This window comes from Corapipo altera, unplaced genomic scaffold, assembly GCF_003945725.1.
Source record: "Corapipo altera isolate COAL_440 unplaced genomic scaffold, ASM394572v1 44, whole genome shotgun sequence".
NCBI classification, from domain to species: domain Eukaryota; kingdom Metazoa; phylum Chordata; class Aves; order Passeriformes; family Pipridae; genus Corapipo; species Corapipo altera.
This window is the reverse complement of record NW_020884880.1, coordinates 5,641,704-5,659,966: the sequence shown is the minus strand read 5'-3', so window position 1 is coordinate 5,659,966 and position 18,263 is coordinate 5,641,704. Positions and strand designations below refer to the sequence as shown.

At 34.6% G+C, this 18,263-nt stretch overlaps 1 protein-coding gene across 4 annotated transcripts in view; it reads right to left on the bottom strand.

Moving 5' to 3' along the window:
* PHF14 (PHD finger protein 14) overlaps window positions 1-18,263 on the bottom strand; it is a 160,841-nt gene that overhangs the window by 104,516 nt on the left and 38,062 nt on the right. For all 4 annotated transcript variants that reach the window (XM_027639169.1, XM_027639167.1, XM_027639170.1 and 1 more), the window contains exons 8-14: window positions 18,010-18,156; window positions 14,346-14,616; window positions 13,659-13,765; window positions 11,582-11,677; window positions 9,933-10,036; window positions 8,372-8,503; window positions 1,343-1,511 (exon numbers count right to left, since the gene is read on the bottom strand). In XM_027639169.1, the coding sequence (XP_027494970.1) occupies window positions 1,343-1,511; window positions 8,372-8,503; window positions 9,933-10,036; window positions 11,582-11,677; window positions 13,659-13,765; window positions 14,346-14,616; window positions 18,010-18,156 (1,026 nt within the window). The remainder of the gene's footprint in view (window positions 1-1,342; window positions 1,512-8,371; window positions 8,504-9,932; window positions 10,037-11,581; window positions 11,678-13,658; window positions 13,766-14,345; window positions 14,617-18,009; window positions 18,157-18,263) is intronic.

Below are 18,263 nucleotides of genomic sequence, written 5' to 3'. Positions count from 1 at the left end.
ATACCACTACATTAGGTATAAAAAGAGAGAAGAGAGAGACAAGAAAAAGGGGAGACGAGATGCAAAGGGTTCAGTAAGCAAGAACTGAGATAAGTCTTTCTGGGTGAACAACAGCATGGTAACAGTCAGTTCAACTGACCCAGGCAGCTCTAAGATTCCATGTGTTCTTACACATAAGGAAGAAGGGTACTTTCCCTTGATGAGAAGAAGAAAGAAAAAAAAGTTTCTCAAACTTTAATTTTGGATTACTCACAATCCTAATAATTTAAACTAAATTAATGAGTTTGGCTGTAGTCATTGTTAAAGTTCCTCTTAGTCATAGACCAAAAAAGAGAAGCCATTAGGGAAATCAATTCTGTGGCCCAAAATTAAAGCAAACATTTAAGGTTAGATCAGGAAAATACTTGCTTAATCCTATCAGTGTATGCTCAGAAGTTAAGTATAGTATCTCCTAGTATAATCATAAGAAGCCTGGAAAGTTCTGTGAAGAAAATAAAGTTGTGCTTCATGAGAGTTGAAGTTTGTCTAACCCTAACATGAGAGAGTCTAAATAATCCCTGATACTAAGAAATGTATTGAAAGATGAATCAAATATATTGGAAGATGTCCAAAGCGTCATGGGAACACTACTCATGCCCTAAACTGGACTTAAATGCCCTTTGATTTTTATGTACTTTTTATAGGTGATGCGAGACACCACACATGAAAAACCTTGTTTTACAAACAAGCAGGAGAACAAAATTTTATGGAAAAGAGCACAGTGACTAATTAAAAAGTTCTATTTTCAAATGAAAGATGTTAAATATTTCATCAGCACAGAAAGCAAGAGCTTTTGCTTCTCTTCTCAAAAAAACTATCCACCATGAAAGTTTAAGAAAACATACAATGACAAGCAAGACCAAGAAGCCAAGCAAACTGAAATAATAGGGTCTCATGATAACACAAAACGTGCAGTCAGTCAGCAGATTGCCTGTATATAAGGAAATTACTAATTACAGTTATAACTGGCAATTTGATGTATTAAAATCTAGCCTAGTACGTGTCCTTAGTACTACAGTGAAGAAGAGCTGTAAAGGCTAAGTTTAAGTGCAAACTGAATTTTTCCTTAAGCTTGTAGAGCTCTTCAGTTCAGTAGTGTTATTTCCCAGCTTTTTACTTTAGCAAAACTATATATTTAACATAACTAATAAAGCATTAAACAGAGGAAATGGAATATATAACAAAAACAGAACATCAATCAAACTGAAATCCTGCAATTCAGAATGTCCACAACATAACTCATCTGAAACCATGTTATTATTATGAACATGAGCCTCATAACAACAACTCCACCATCATTTACCGTGTTTCTGATTGGAATTTTCTTCGGTTCTGTTGGCACATCCTGAGGAACAAATTTCACTGGTTCCTTAATCTGTCTCCTTGATCTTTTGGTCCCATCTGGTAGGGTTTCCATGGCAATATCAGCCTCCATGTCACTGCTACCTGCCTGGTCACACTCTGAGCATTGCCTGCAAAGTGTAAGATTTTCTTTTTAAGACTGTAGTCACAAAAGCAGAAAAAGAAATATATTGAAGTGTTTGGGTTTAAGATAAATTCAAAAGTCAATAAATCAAATGGACACCTCAAGAAGTCCCTCAAACGTACATTTTAAGCAACCAAGCAAAACACAAGTAAGACGTTCTTATATTCCTGACACTATTTAACTTTGAAAACCAAGATTTTGAAGGTAGGAATTAATCTTCAAGAAAGATGCACCCTATTTCACCATTTTCATTCTACCACATCTGTAATCTATTCATTACTGCAACTGCTGCCACAGTTTAATCATAGAATTATACAGTGGTTTGGATTGGAAGGGATGTTACAGATCATCTAGTTCCCATCTCTCTGCCATGGGCAGGGACACCTCCACTAAACCACACTGTTAATCTTTACTATGACATGCTGCTGAATTCATTCCGATGACAGCATGCTTTAGTGGCAGGGATTTAGAAGACATGTTTGTTATGAAAATAAATTCTAATATGTATTTTCTAAGGGAGCAGCTTTTAAAGCCAAAAAAATAGTTAAGAGACAATTAAAAATACAGAAGATAGAGACATAAATTAACAAACTTTAAACACTGAATTGAAAAAATCACAATCAGAACTCCAAAAACTAATAGATGCTAAAGTAATGCTATTAACAAGCTCTATAACAGAATTAACGAGATAGGAATTCATCAAGATTTGTTCTTATTTGCAGAAAATCATCTTATGCAAAGTCATACATGCGGACGTTCACTAAAAATATGTTAATGAAAACTTAAAAATTATACTCACTGGTAGGAGCCAATTTTGTAATTACTTCTCACATTACATTTCAAACTCAAAAAACTGTAAGTCTTTTCAAATGAATCCCAATTCATTTGAACCACTGTTCTCATATGACAACATGTTTTTCTAATAATATACCAACCAAACAAAATATCAACATTATGTTCTGCTATTGAGTGGTGTTAGCAGGGATAAGCACGTTAAAGTTATCTAAATGAAGAAGCAAATTTGCTTTGGAAGGAGACAAACAAAACCAGTGTACTCAATTATCTGAAGTTAAATGTTAATACACACTTGTGACAAGAAGGTATATCCATCCTGCATAAACAAAAGTACAAAGTCAGATACGTCTGTTGTGTCTGAGCCGATTTCTTCAAATTTACGTGTTCAACAGCAACAGTTCCTCTCCTGTGAACTTTAGTAAGGGCTAACACAATATCAACTCCATCAACTCTCCATGCTTTCTAATTCTTTCAAACTAATCCAAGCAGTAGAATCTCAGATGTCCCCTGGTTACACCTGAAGACAACAGGAGTCACCAATGTCTGCGAGACAGACTGGTGGCTACCAAGTCAAAATAGAGGGGATCTAATCCTGGACTGGGTAACATGTCAGCGTAACCCTGACTAAGTCAAGACTGTTCTCTTTCAACTTTTCCACATGTAAAATTTAGATAATTGTGGCTACATTGTAATGTTATGAAAATTCATCACCTCTTATCTCAAAAGCATTTAAGTCTGCAGTAAATAGGACACATGCAAGTGCTAATAATACTTGCTGGTCTAGAAAAGCAGAAGTACTACAGGGTAGACTGCAAGAAAGATAACAATTTTTCCCCTCTCTCATACAGTATGGAGGCTTTATTAGTAGCCAAAACACAAGGAAGTCAATTTATACACTTTTCAAACAGTTTTGGGTCAGTATATAAGTGTATAGTACTCTGTTCTTCCTACTCTTTACAAGCCTCAGTTCACACCCAGTACTTGTTAACACTTCTAGACCTCTTCAGGACACTACAATATAAAACCAATAGAAAAATATAAGGTACAAAATGCTACTTTTTACAGTTATATGTTTACACAAATTTGTGTGAATATACACACACAACTATGTATTCACGTGCACTTGTAAAGTAAATAAACAAAGGCACACAGATCAAACTACTACTATTTTAAGATTTTATGGAGAAGAGCTCTCCAGTGATGTAACAGGAGAAAGAAGCTTTGAATAGCAACATTCCCTCAAAATGTTGGGTCTGCTTAGCTAAAGGTTACTTTGATTTCTTTACTTTTATAAGACACATTGTCTTCAAGCTCTCCAACTCAAAGCTTTAAGGTGATTTTCTGTTTGGTAAGCACCAGAGAGCACAGCCCTATATATCACTGCAGCATCAGTCATGACAGTAATTTATGTAATGGAAAGCACAACTGAAAGTATCTACTATGATCTGCTTATGCAGATGTAAGTAGTATCTATAAAAATATTCAAAAATACTGTGATGAGAAGTTCTTACAAAACATATATTTTCCCAATTATTATGGTGGAAATATGTGCTATGTATAAATTAAAAAATAAGCATTTCACAACTAAAGAGCTGTATTAAAAGTCAAGTTTTTGTAAGACAAAAAAAATAGTAGTATGGTTATACGACAATATTTGGAGTTGGGAACCCAGTCTCTTGGATCTACCACCCTGCATCTATGATTTAAATAATTCCTGTTCTTTAGCTCTGTGCTATTAAAAGGAAATTACTCAGGTTTTCATCTACATATGTTCAGACAGTTGTACAGAAAATAACCATGCAGATCAGTAAAGTCCTGTAGTTACATTACTATCCTATTTAAATTTAAATAAGTGAAGTATTTTAAGTTTGATGTTACTGAGGAAGACAAGAAACATCTCAATCAAAAGATGAGGTACTCCATGCAAGTTCCTAAATTCCATTTTTATGAACAAGAAACAGGTGTCACCTACTCTGAAACATATGGTGCAAGTGCCACAGCAATCAAAATTATGAAAAGCTACGTCTAGAAAAGAAAAGCAAAATCACAGTATGACGGGGGTGGAGGTGCTTGTTGTGTGAGTCACAGAACAAAACTTCACAAATACACCAAAGGTAAGGTGGAAAAAGGAAAGTTATAAACATGAACTTACAGTCAACCTCTTGATTTACTGGAATAGCCTCTACTATCAGTCGACCACATCTCAACCTTATTATAAAGCAGACAAGCTTCAACTACAAAGCAGTTTGGTTGGTGGCTCCCACAGGACCACAGAAAAGCTATTACAGACACACACTCCTCTGACTTGGAAACAATCTCCTTTCATCTCCTATTATCGTTTATTTCAACATGGTTCTTGAATTTAAAGAACTTTTTTCCTATTCTGCTGTTTAATCCCAATATATTGATAGAAAGTAGCCTTATGACTTCTTTTTGGTTATGCTACAGTCATGCTCACTTAATTTCATCTCTTCAAGGACAAGCAGCAAACAGAGAACCCGCCACCACAGGTCTTTACAACCTTTACAACTCCTCCAACAATCTTTAACTACTTCTAAATTATCAAGCATTGCCATGTACCATAAACAAATTAACAGGAGAAATTGTGCCAAAGATTCAACTTTTTCTACACAGGTTTTGTTTTGCTTTGAGTCTGAACTTACCTAATCTAGACTCACAGAGAAAATCAGTAGTAAGCAATAATATGTCTATTTCTAAAATGTGCCTACTGCTAAAATTACTGGAAGCGTTTGTTCCATCAAGAAATCTCAGTATTGATTTGAAACTTTTTAATCATACAGGAAGTCTCTGATTAAGCACTAACAACCAACAGAAGAAAGGAAGTGTGATTTTGTTGTGTTTTCAACCTAACTTGGTACAAGAATGAATGGTACCAGAGACAACTTCCCATCTCACAAACATCAACTCACTAGCAATGAGTTGGGAAAAAAGTAAATTTAAATCTTCTGTGATTAGTGAATACACTACAATGCTTCCAGGAGAGTGTGGCTTGTTTTTAATTAGGAAGAAACGGGTCCCACAGACATACTCTGTGCAAAAATCACTTCTTGCCATGTTTACAAAGACTTGAACCATTGTGAACTTGAGAAACATGGACTACAGCTTTAAGATGACACCTATGCTCTATAAATTACACGTGTTGAATGACGTACTGGAGGTGGTAGGGGTTGCTTTTATTTGGAGATAAAAGACAGTATATATGAACCAAATAAAGTTTGCCAAAGAGCTTCAATGAGCTTCTTACAGACAGTAAACGTACTCTAAATTTGCCATTTGCAATGACCCAAACATCCTTCAACTAGGAAAAGTGACAAATACATACAAATGTATATGTTAGATGCAACATCACATTGCTCATGCTTAAAAAAGTTAGTAATTTTATATTATTTTCTAATGACTCAGATGAAAAAACATTCAAGATGTGCTGGATCAGTACTGAATGAGTGAGGTCATGAATATGAATGAATGTCCAGATACTGAATGTGTGTTCATGGGAGTACTGGTCAAGAACAGTACAGTTCATTCTGTACTGTGGCAAATACTCCCCACAGCAGTCACCACTAAAACAGTTTGGCCTTCCAACAAAAATAAAGCCATCAAGCTTAATATAATTGTTAGTCGCTGTTTTGTTCATCTCAGTCTCCAGCATTTCATATGCTACCGGAAGTTATCATTGTTTTTCAGCAATCTCATTTCAACAGAAAGAGCTAATCTCTGTTGGTAGCTGCCAAGTATTTTCTTAATGAAAATGTCAATATTTCCCAATTAGATTTTGATTCATTGTATTGTCTGTCAACACTTGTGCATTGCTTTCGTACCAGTTAAGATCACTCTCTACCGGGAAAACGCACAATTCCAGTCCATCCAGAATGGTCAGGACCATAAAAACACACAAGTTGTCAAGAAGAATGATAAGGTTTATTATTATGATAACATGTGAATCAAAATAATATTCTAGTGTTTAATCAACAGGATTTCTAAGAAATTGAAAATTCCCAACTTTTACATAAAATTATACCACAGCATTGGTAAAGTATATGACTCCAATCATCAAACCTTTTGCAAGGGCTAAAGTTAGTAATTATGTGTAAATTATTAGCAGTGATAATGGAACAGGAAAAAAAAGAGGAAACCATTATTTTTAACTTTTTCCTGCTTACTATTTTAAAAGAGAACTAAACTCAATGTTTTTAAACACTCTTAAATAAAGTCTTCCAACCTGCCTAGTATTTTAAGGAACTTTCCACTATACCAATTTTTTTTTTATATTTTTGCTAAATTCCCATTATATCCCATACAAATATGTGAAAAGTACATGGCCCCCATCTAAAAAAAAAAATTGCACTTTTCTTCATATCTTAATCAAAAGAAAAATTGTATTCAAAACAGTGGGGGGGGAACGACCTACTGAACTCAAACTTAGATTAAGAGTCTGTTCTATATGCTCTCTACTGATCCTGAAAAGAATACATAAAGGCATGTTCAATGATGAAAGGAATGCAATCAATGCAGCTCAATTTTTCTGCTATCATCTCACACTCCAGAATATGCCTTAGCTAATTAGAAGTAAAAGCCAAGTTTGTGATCTGAGATATAACTGAAGCATGAAATTCACAACAAAGATAAGTTAGGGCTTTGAAATGAAAGAGCTTTACTGCCTAACCTGACCTATGCTGCCTTTAACACCTACTGAGAATTATAGTCTTACATCTTTTGGACTGATAGTTTTAAGTGAGCCTTTTCAACTCTGTTAAAAAGCAGAACAAAAATCAAACCTCCCGTGCAAATGCAGAAGTTATCTAAAAAATTTAAAAAAAAAAGAAAGGCATCCACGTAAAATAACTACTTGATAAATCTGACCAAAGAGATGGAAAGTCCAAAATCATACACTATATTAAATAATTAAAGGAAAAATAATTTCAGAAAAATGTTAATTATGGTGAAAATCTTTCTGAGACTTTCATCTTTTAAATGAAATCTCTATTAATTTACTAAGCAAATTTACTGAGGTACATCCAGGTTTTGTCACATTAAGATATTAAAAAAGACAGGCCTCCCATTACATATACTGACCATCCTGTTCTGCACATAATCTTCAAAACTAACCAGACAGCTTAAGTAAATGTTTTATGCAAGTTTTTAAAAAATAATAAAAAAAAGTTAGAGATACATGAAGAAAAACAGAAACCAATTTTTTTTTCTATTAAAATAGTTTTACTGTATTTTTAGAAGGAATTCTTGTACTATTCTGATTTGGTACCTTAATGTTCAAACAAGGTGATGAATGACTCCTGGAGATGCTGTACACTAACTTCTTGCCAGCTAAAAAGCTGCTTCCGAATAACTGCTTCTAACACATTTCAGAGCAGTTTCAAGATGCAGAATGCTAACACTATACAGCAGCAAGCTAATTTTATGACAGTTTTGAAATCAACACCTTTGCCACCTTATCGTTTCTCCATTGTACCACTTAGCTTTTGTTCTGCTCCACTGGTGCAGAAAGAACTTTAATTCATGGAAATGTAACTGCAACAAGTACAGTTATGCACATGCTTTTGCCATTGCACATTTGAGTTACAGAGACAGCAGGAAACCCAACATTTCCCGTATTGCAATAAACAGATCTACTACTTACAAATTTATTTTAAAATATTTACAAGTATTTTCCTGAAGATCTGGACAAAGTTGCATATCTGGGTCCTAAGATAAACAGAAAACCAAGCCTTTCATTTACTGAAAGTAGCCTATAGTTTCCTACCGCTATTATATTGCAGCATTAAAAATCACAAACAAACTCAAAAGCTAAGAAAATTAAAGCTACACCCTATTTCTACAGAGCGGCCAATAATGAGAAAATCTTTACTTTTTTTTTTTTTTTTAATTTTTTTTTATAACCTGAAAATAAAACAATTCAGTTCAGACTGCTTTAAAGCAATGTCTAAACCACTTAGAATTTGCCAGTCTATTCACGTTTACATCCTACTTTAAGTACAGAGATAGCACAAGACAACTCATCAGCTGCATTCTTACCAGTAACTGTTCTTGGTCTTCCTTGGCATCCTTGTAAGAGGTGGATCCAGGCAACCAAGATGATAATGGAGTTTACAAGTGTCACACAGTAGCAATAGGTGTTGATCATGGTTCTTCTTGCAAATTCCACAACTTAATGTAGACAGCAGAAAAGCATTACAATTACATTTGAAATCATAAAGAATAAGCGATACACCCCAGCACCTTCCCCAGTTTCAATACAAATATGTGGTAACTTCAATTTGAAAGCATCTTTTAAGTGCATAATTACTTTTTGGAGTAATTATGGAGTAATTTTTGAGGTTTTTTTAAGGAGCTTCTACTTATATACAGTAAAGCATAAACGGCACCTAACAGAGTTAAAAAAAGAAATGGTTTTAAGTTTAAATTTTTGAGGACTTCTAAAAATCAGTAATCACTCAATACTTCAACAAAATGTACCAGTGGCAAATTGAAATAACTTCATCAAAAACTTAAGCATCAAATGTTTAAACATAAAATTATGCTGCTACTATCACTTGTAACAATCATATGCTTATTCAGGTAACCACCCTGAAACAGCTCTGTGCTGCTGTTATGCTGGGCAGTGTAACAACTCATAGCAAATTACATTTCCTTTCTATTGTTATTTTACTGGAACTGAAATTTAACTTACTTTGAAAAGATCAGGTATTCACTGATTGCACTATAACATGGGAGAAACTAAATGACTGGATTTGAATGAAACAGAACTAGTAAAGCATGACTCTTATTTGTGTACATATCTAAATTGCCAAATCCCCAGCCCACTGCCATATTCCTAAGATTTCTACCTCTCGCAGTACTAAAATTAACTTTTGCTTATGTAAATCATCTTCATTTAGCCTTCTAGCTGGGCAAGACACCACCTGCTGTGGTTGGAGGCCTGGCTGCTGCTCTCTACATAAGGATAGACCACGTCGCTTCTCAGTTGTGGTGAGAAAATAAGATCCAAGACAACGTGTACTTTGCACAGTCATGCTCTGGAATCCTAGTATACACCATCAGGTTTAATAAAAACCCAGTCAGTAGTTTCATAGCTTATGGAGAAGGGGAAAAGTTGGAACAATGACAGAGTAAGTTAATACATTTCATATTCTTGGGAATTAATAAAAACAGAAGTAGGGCAATTTAGTATGAGCAAAAAGTAAAAATTCTTACATGACAAGTGTTTTATGCACCCAGCCACTGTGACTAAATAGCATGATCACTGTTCACAAAATCATCCACTTAGATGATTGCATTCAAAAAACAAGATGAACAGTTAATTTTCATATCACAGAAAATAAGGACCTTTCTATTTCAGACGCAAAGAGTTACCTTTGCCATTGAAGCACTGCCATCAAATTAGCAAAAACACCCAAATCTTACTCATGTGTGCTAGGGTGAAGAATGGACCACTACTCAACTTAGCATTCAAAAGTAAGAAAAATGTATAGACAACTTTAAAGCATTTTGTTAATTAAAAACTGAAGCAAATAATTTTCTCTGAACACCTTTCTGAAACCATAACTTACTACTCTGTCAAGATTTAATTACTTGCCTATAAAGTACGGCTGGAAGTGTAGATGTCTTCTGTGCTCCTCCTTCCTTTTTACTTGGTTTCCTTTCTTTAGGAGCCCGTAAAATTGCTGGTATGTTCAATTTCTATTGGATTTGAAGAAATACAGTACACATGAGTCTTGACACTTTTAAAGAACACCACTTCAATGTCAATGCATGAAGGACAAATAAAATGAGTGGGAGATTGCTTAGCTAGCTATTTTACAGACAAGAGAACTACACATTTATCCCAGTATGATTCTGTAATATAAAGTAATCTTATATTCATTTTTTCAATTAAAAAAAAAAACACACAGAAAGACTAGTTTTTAGAATTTTTCTTCAAGTTTCCAATAGAGGGATGGACAAGGATTCATTTGTCTAAGCAGTTGAAACAAGCAAAGGCAAATTCACGAATCTGACAGAATACTGAGGCAGTTTATTTTCCGCAGCATTGCAGCTACACTGGTGCTCGATAGGTTAATTAGAAAAATTATCTTATTGGACCAAGCCCTCCACAAAGCAAACGAGACTCTCTTCGGATTTCTACTAATCTGCAGTATGCTGGCTTCTCAGACAGCAACCATCTATCAAAGTCATTTCTCAGCAGTCCCATGGGTCTGCATCTGTTCAACCAACTGGAAAAAAAATGTCATGCAAGCTGTGTAAATGAATTCTGCTCAACTCTTCTTTTTTTTTTTTTTAATTTATTAACATTTGCATTAGGAAATATATTTCTAAATACTTACTCAAAGGAAGAAAAAATATCCTTCGTTCAAAAGATACACTATGTTAGAATTCTTCTATGCAAGCAGGAGAGATGGGCAGACAAACAGAACTAGAAAAAGCTTGCATATTTTTGGAACTACTACTGCATAAATAAAGCATAAGGTTCATTTTCTGAATAGCAGCACAAACTCAGTACTAACAAAGGGCACAACAAAATTGTGACCTAACTGTATGACTGCATTTTCACAATAAGCAGTTTCTTCAGTCTTGAATCATAACTGGAAATTATTTCAATCTCCCTCTCATACACAAAACATTGCTTTTTAATACCTCTGACATAAAACATATTTGAAAACACTGCAAGAATCTACACTTCTCTCTTTTCCTGTATCAGTGAGAACAAAGATAATCGCTGGCAACAGGAAGTAATCCAAATCTTCTACTGTCCTAGATATTTATATTCATTTCATCAAAATATTCCGCTCTGTCCAGTTGCACACCATCACTGCATTTAAAAGGATTTATGTCTTACAAAAGCCATAAGGAGTTAACACATTATTTGAAGCCTACAGTAACTAAAGACAATATGGATACAAAACCAGTAGGATTAACCCAACACTTCATGTTAAGGTTCATCACAAATGACAGGTCAATCACTTCCACCAAATGAAAGAATTTTGCAAACAAGAACACTATTACAACAACAAAATTAAGCTACGGGTTCCCAGTAGGTGGTTTGCAGAAGGCTAGGTACTTCAATCAGAAAGCATTATCCCCAGAGTAAAGCCTGGGTCTGATCAAATCAAATCAATTTATTCGGCCATAGAAATGACAGACAGAAACAAAAAGGGCTATTCTTGGAAAAGTATTTCTGCCTTTTTCTGTAGAGTGGGGGGGCGGGGACAGGGACGACCAACCAACCTGTCCAATGATTCTACCCAAAAGAGCCCAAATGCCTTGCCCTTCATTTCGCAGTTTTCCATTCATATTTTGTAGCTCTTCCAAGGACTCACACAGCTGAAAAGTTACAGGAAAAAAAAAAACAGGAATAAAAATTTATTAAGAGTTATTTAATAAAATTTATTCAACCTCTTACTTCTCTAGGGTGCATTAGTTTACTGTGGGATTAAAAAAAACAATGAAACTCATATCAATATAGCTGAGATCAGTGCAACCATTCAGTAATACAACAGAACTAAACCAAAAATCAGGGTAGCCACTTGTTTTGCAAAGATCTGAAACATTTCAGCATGCAAATAAGGTTTCACAAAGTCAAGTAGAGAGCAAAACGAAAATACAGCAACATCTTGTATATGTTGTCCGCACTACTTAAGCAGCGAGATTATAAACAAGTGAACATATAAATTGATTAAAACTGTGTTTTGCCATATTAAAGAACACCCACTCACACTCACAGAAAGAGATAAAATGTATCAAAGGGACAAGTAAAAAGAAAGTTTTTTTTTCCTTCTGTAAGTAACTGTTAGTTCCCACTCAGAAGCCCCATGCACAATAAAAAGCTCCATGCACAATTTCCTTTGCCTTTATCATCTTTGCATAGTTCACAAGGATCTCCTGCTACATTTTCCATATGTTCTCATTTAAAACACACAGTTCAAGAATTAGAAGCTACACCATTTTTTTTCATCATTAACCATCACTTGATAGGTTGCTGAATTCGGCAAGAATTGCAGCATGTCATCTGTCACAAAAAGTACAGTATTTCTATGTTTCCAAATATTTAAATATTAAAAAATAATTATTATTAAGTAAAAAAGCACAAAATTCTTTTTTAACCATGATGATGAATTAAAAATTACATGAGCAACATTTTGGGGGAACAATGCGATAATTTATGGACCACAAATTTGTTATACTCAAAACAAACATGCAGAAGACACTATAGGTGTGTGAATACCGATTATTTCCACCCAAAAAATTAGTCAAGTCATTAAATCTAGGATGAACACAACTGGAGTTGGAACTGACACAAATAAATAACACTCGAAGTATCCTAGATTGACAGTTATCAAGTAGGCCTCCAAGCAAAGAACCAAGCAGGTTCAAATAGAACCTTGAATCAGACACAAGCAAAACAAACAAAAAAAGAGAGAGAGAGAAAGAGAGAGAGAGAGACAGAGAGAGAGAGAGAGAGAGAGAGAGAGAGAGACAGAGAGACAGAGAGACAGAGAGAGAGGGAGGCTCCAAGCAAAGAACCAAGTAGGTTCATAAAGAACCTTGAATCAGACACAAACAAAACATAAAACAAACAAAGAGAGAGGGAGAGAGAGAAAAGAGAAAGAGAAAGAAAGAAAGAGAGAAAGAGAGAAAGAGAAAAAGAGGAAAAGAGAAAAAGAGAAAAAGAGGAAAAGAGGAAAAGAGAAAAAAAGAAAAAGAGAAAAAGAGAAAAAGAGAAAAAGAGAAAAAGAGAAAAGGAGAAAAGGAGAAAAGGAGAAAAGGAGAAAAGGAGAAAAAGAGAAAAAGAGAAAAAGAGAAAAGGAGAAAAGGAGAAAAGGAGAAAAGGAGAAAAGGAGAAAAGGAGAAAAAGAGAAAAGGAGAAAAGGAGAAAAGGAGAAAAGGAGAAAAAGAGAAAAAGAGAAAAAGAGAAAAAGAGAAAAAGAGGGAAGAGTCAAACTCCATTGTCTTGAAGTCTCAAGTGAAATACATACAAAGAAGGAAAAAAAGAAGGACCTTATGACACATGTTGACTCCTGAGAGGGACCTGTCTGTCCATGTACTGGAGCTCTCAGAGGGGTCAGTTAAAGAGCTTGTGTCCAGTCAACATAGAACATTTCAAGTTGATTCCACTTGTATGAGGAAAGACAGACTACTGATTATTTTCAAAAGAAGAAATATGTTTTTAAGTATTGCTTTTAAAGAAGCAATAGTGTGCAGCTTTCCATCTAATACATTTTCTTTCATGGAAAGAAAAATGCTATCAAAGTTAACAGTAGCAATACTAAAACAGCACAATGGTTTATTATCCCTTTTATTTCACCTTGTTATACTCCACATGAAGCTTTTCTTGCTCATTTTCTAATTTATCCTTGATATTCTTCTGTTCAGCCATATTCTCCTGGATTTGAATCATGCGCATATTTCTCTCTATTGAAAAGAAAATCGCATTATTTCTTATTCTTGAATATATATTTTTAAGTTTTATGCACTAAAAAAAAAGCAATGGAAAGTATAAAATCATAACTATACAAAGACACAAAACTGGCCTACTGGTTTATTACACAGACTGAGTAGAATGAACAGTCATAACATTTACATTTTGCTGCATAAATATTGCAGTTGTTTAAATTATGAGCTTTGATCAGCCATCTAGCAAACAGTCATGAAGTTGTGCTATTCCACATAGACATGGAGGAGGAATTAAAGAAAAAAATATTATACCAAAAGGTATCTGAGCTTCTATTCCCTCCTGTTAAATAAGATAGTTTAGTCTCCTATTTATATTTGAAAGATTTTATTCTTTTCTGAAATGTCTTTTAAAAAAAATAACTGTGTAAATAGAGATACCAAGCACTTAAATAACTGACATAAAACAAAGTCATAATTCACATTTATCTATTAGTAACAACCAAACACAAGTAAAATAAAAAAGTCAATGAATTAGCACAGCTCAATGTAGCAAAGTGATATTTTTTTATTGAGAAAAATAAGCCATTTTCACCCTTACCAAGGTAATAATTCACAAAGTCAGCAGTGAGAGCTGGTTGTTTATGTTTTCTTCTTCCATCAACACTGGAACTAGTATCTGAAGTATCCACTGGGAAAATGTCTGTACTAATTCCCATTAACTCGGCCTTGCGCATGAGCTTGCGAATCGCTGAAGCGCTGCTGGTGAGTGGTCGCGGCAGCTTCTCCCTGGGAACCCAGGCCTGTGGCCTGGTGGTGCGGGCCAGCTCCGCCTTGGCACGGTACTGCTGGAGCCTGGCATTGATTCGAGCCTGCAATAAAGAATTCCACAAATTAAAAACATAAAAGGAACAATCCGAAATTAGTTTTAAGTTATAATTTGGAATGCATCCACGTTTTATTTTCATTTCAGAAGCCACACAATCTAATCAATGCTGTTTTCACTCCAGAACTCTACAACTCAAGAAACAGCCATTAAAACCAGACATTTCATTTTACTTCAAAATACATACACAAATTACATTATCCTTTCACTAGGTTCTGGAGTTATGCACATGTTTCTTGACGAGATCTCCCCACCAATGAAAATAGCAGAGATGACCGCTGGCTTTCAGATAACCCCTTCTAATGATAATTTGATGGGACTGTGAAAACTCACTACTGGAAAAAGCCTTGGTTGACCTATCATAAATACATTTAGATACATTTTAAATTTTTATCTATGTGAGCAATAACAGTTGATGAAGAGCATTTTTGCCATATTTGACATAATTTCATAGGAACTCCTTTCTCAATGCCACTTCTCCTTATAAATGTTAAACTTGCTAATTATAATTTGTCAAAAGCACAATCCAAACAGAAGCAAAGTAGACAAGAGAAGCTCACAATATATATTGTTGATGACATCTGCACATTTGGGAGCATCTGGGAGATTTACCCCAGATCAAGCTGTTACTGACAGTTGGAAAAGACTGTCTTGAGGGAACTCTATGGAGTGGCAATTCTGGCAGAAAATGACATCAACATACAAACCTTCAGAGGCAAAATTCCAGCTGACTATCAGCTAGAAGTTGTTTACTTGCCTGCACAAAGAAGAAACTAAACTAATGTGACTGCTCCACCATATGGTGTGAGATACTCCTGAGACAAAAGTAAAAAAGTGTGCATATATATACACGCTATGGTTAGGGAACACCTCTGATTACAAACAGAATCCTTGAAGGTAATATTGCAGATAGTTTAACACATTACCTTACTAGGCCTTGAACACTAATGACCAAGAAACATGGCAAATGTGACATACAGTTCAGCTCTGACCCCAGTGGCTTTTCTCTTGGACCCACAGTAGCAGGCATCAGCCACCACTTCGCTTTATTCTCCACTGGAAGGACCAAGGATGGCTCAAAGCTTCCTCGACTAAGATGCTTCTTTACTGACTACATGTTCAATTCTGAGACCTTTGAGGTCATTTAAGATGTCATACAACTGTATACCCTGAGCCTTATTATAGATAACAGATTAAAATGACTAATGTCTAAATGGAATCCTCAAGTTACTTGGATTTAAGCAATTTTCAAGTATATAATTTGCTCAAGGAATGTACATTTCTTTTATTAATATTTTAATAGAGTATTTCAACATAGAACACCTTTCAACAATCAGTAACAGTCCTAGACTGCTTTGTTATTACACTCTTTAGAGGGATTTACTTTCTTGGGCCACACCATTGTCTCAGTTCTTCCTGCCTGGACTACAAAGCATCAAATATCCTTTGTTGTACAACTGTATACTTATTTATGTTAGGTCAATGTTTATAAATCTTACTTAAGCCAAAAAAATCCTCTGGCAATGAGCTGTTGTATGTCCATATATATATGCACACACTACCTATATATATAAATATGTATATACATATATAAATATGCATATATTTACTTCTTAATCCTTTTTTTTTTTTCCCAGAGTAAGCTGTCTCAAGATCCTTATTTCTCAGACAAAATCCTTATTTAACAAAAAATGGTTGAATTTACTGATGGGATCTTAACTTCCTCATGCAGACAACATATGGTAAGGTAAGGGGTGAATTTAGACACCTCTGTGTCAACTCTCCAGTCAGACATTTCTAGTATGCATTAAGTATCCCTTACAGTTCTGCACTTTAATGACACAGAAACCACTCGAAGACAAATATTTCATAAAATCCCAGTACATGCAACTGGACATGGATATGTATTTTTCAAGTTTCCAATTTGTTTTCATCCACATAAACTCAGACATACACACAATACTAATGAAAATTCATACAATACCAAAGCCATCAATAGTGAAAACAAGTGGTTGCACAAAATGTACACAAGTTACCACGTTTGTAACAAGGTGCCTATGACACCATGTCAAGTAACTCTACCTGCAGTTTTCAGCATTCATTCTTTCCATTTCAAAACATTTAATCCAAATAATTTAGATTAAATAACTGCAGGGTCTTGGTTTGGGGGAAAGAGAAGGAAGAGAGAGAAATGCTAGGAACTTATCAGCATTATCATCAGTGTACAATATATGCCTGAAAGCAGAGCTAATAAGCCCCGTTATACCCAAACTGATTCTGCACAATGAGCACTTACCATTATGTTGGGTAGTATTCATATCATTGTGATGGTTCCCCTACACAGTTGCATTTTGATGCAATTGAGAGCTAAGTGTATTCAGCAAGAATTATGAAACCAGTTTTAAATCAAGCTACATGAAGCTCAACACTCCACAGAAATACTTTATTCAAAATGCTTCTACACTAAGTTTCCTCATGCTCAAAATCATTCTCAACAGTACAGGTAATTTTCAAATAATATTCTCTTCTCCTATTCAAAAATCTTTGCCGAACTAGAAAGGTATGATTTTTTTAAAAATTGAAAGTTTGATATTACGGAAATTTATTTTCCAATCATCGCACTACAATTCTGAGGTCAGAAAAAAAGCAGTTACTTCTCTCCCATAAATGACTTCCATTATTTACAGTACCTGTTAATTGCTACAACAGATTAGACAAGGATTCATTCAGATAACAAGATGTTTTTCTACACAGGTATGTTTTTTACATGGAATGCAGTTCAGTCTAAGCGGTGAAGTAAAGTATGCCATAAATTCTTCAGAATCAGAAAAATAATAATGAACACATATCGAAACATATGAAAGTACACAGATTCCCTCAGAGGGACTGAAATCTTGATATCAACAGGACATTTATCGCTTCAGGCAATACTTTAGTCAAGTTAAACTCTTCTGTCAAGTTCAAGATATTAAAGGAAAGAAGTAATACTGATCTTAGATGTAAAAATATGCCTAATTTTTTGTTTGGCTGTCTTTTTTTCCTAAGAACCTTGAAGAAAATATTAAACAAAATCTACAAATTACAATGGAAAAGTAATTACCAACTTTTTGCCTCAAAACCAAAGTAATATTTTTCAATTCAGACAAGCACAGATATCCATATTTGATATTTACTGAAATATGCAATATACATATATATTTGAGAATTGTTCTTAGACTCTAAAACCTACAAATAGTTAGCTGCATTGTTAAATGACCATGAACTATCAATATATTTCACATTTAATTTCCTACTATAATAACATTTTTCCATTGTCTCTATTTCTGTATTGTTTAGCGTGGATGATTAAACAGAGGCACTTGTGTCATGAATACAATACCTGAGCTTCTGGTGAAAGCTGCTTTTCTCTTTCCTGCAAGGACATTTTACAGTAAGACTGTAATGCCAAGTAGTTCTTCCGCTTCCATTTTCTGTCTAACCTGTCCGCATGCTGTTTACAATAAGCAAAAAAAGGGTCAGCTATATCCTGTTTCAGAGAAAACAAAGGGGAAGGAACGAAAATAAAGTAAGACATACGAGGCCAAAAGGCTTTGAACAGCACAAACATTCTGACAATCAGTTCACATGTTCAAA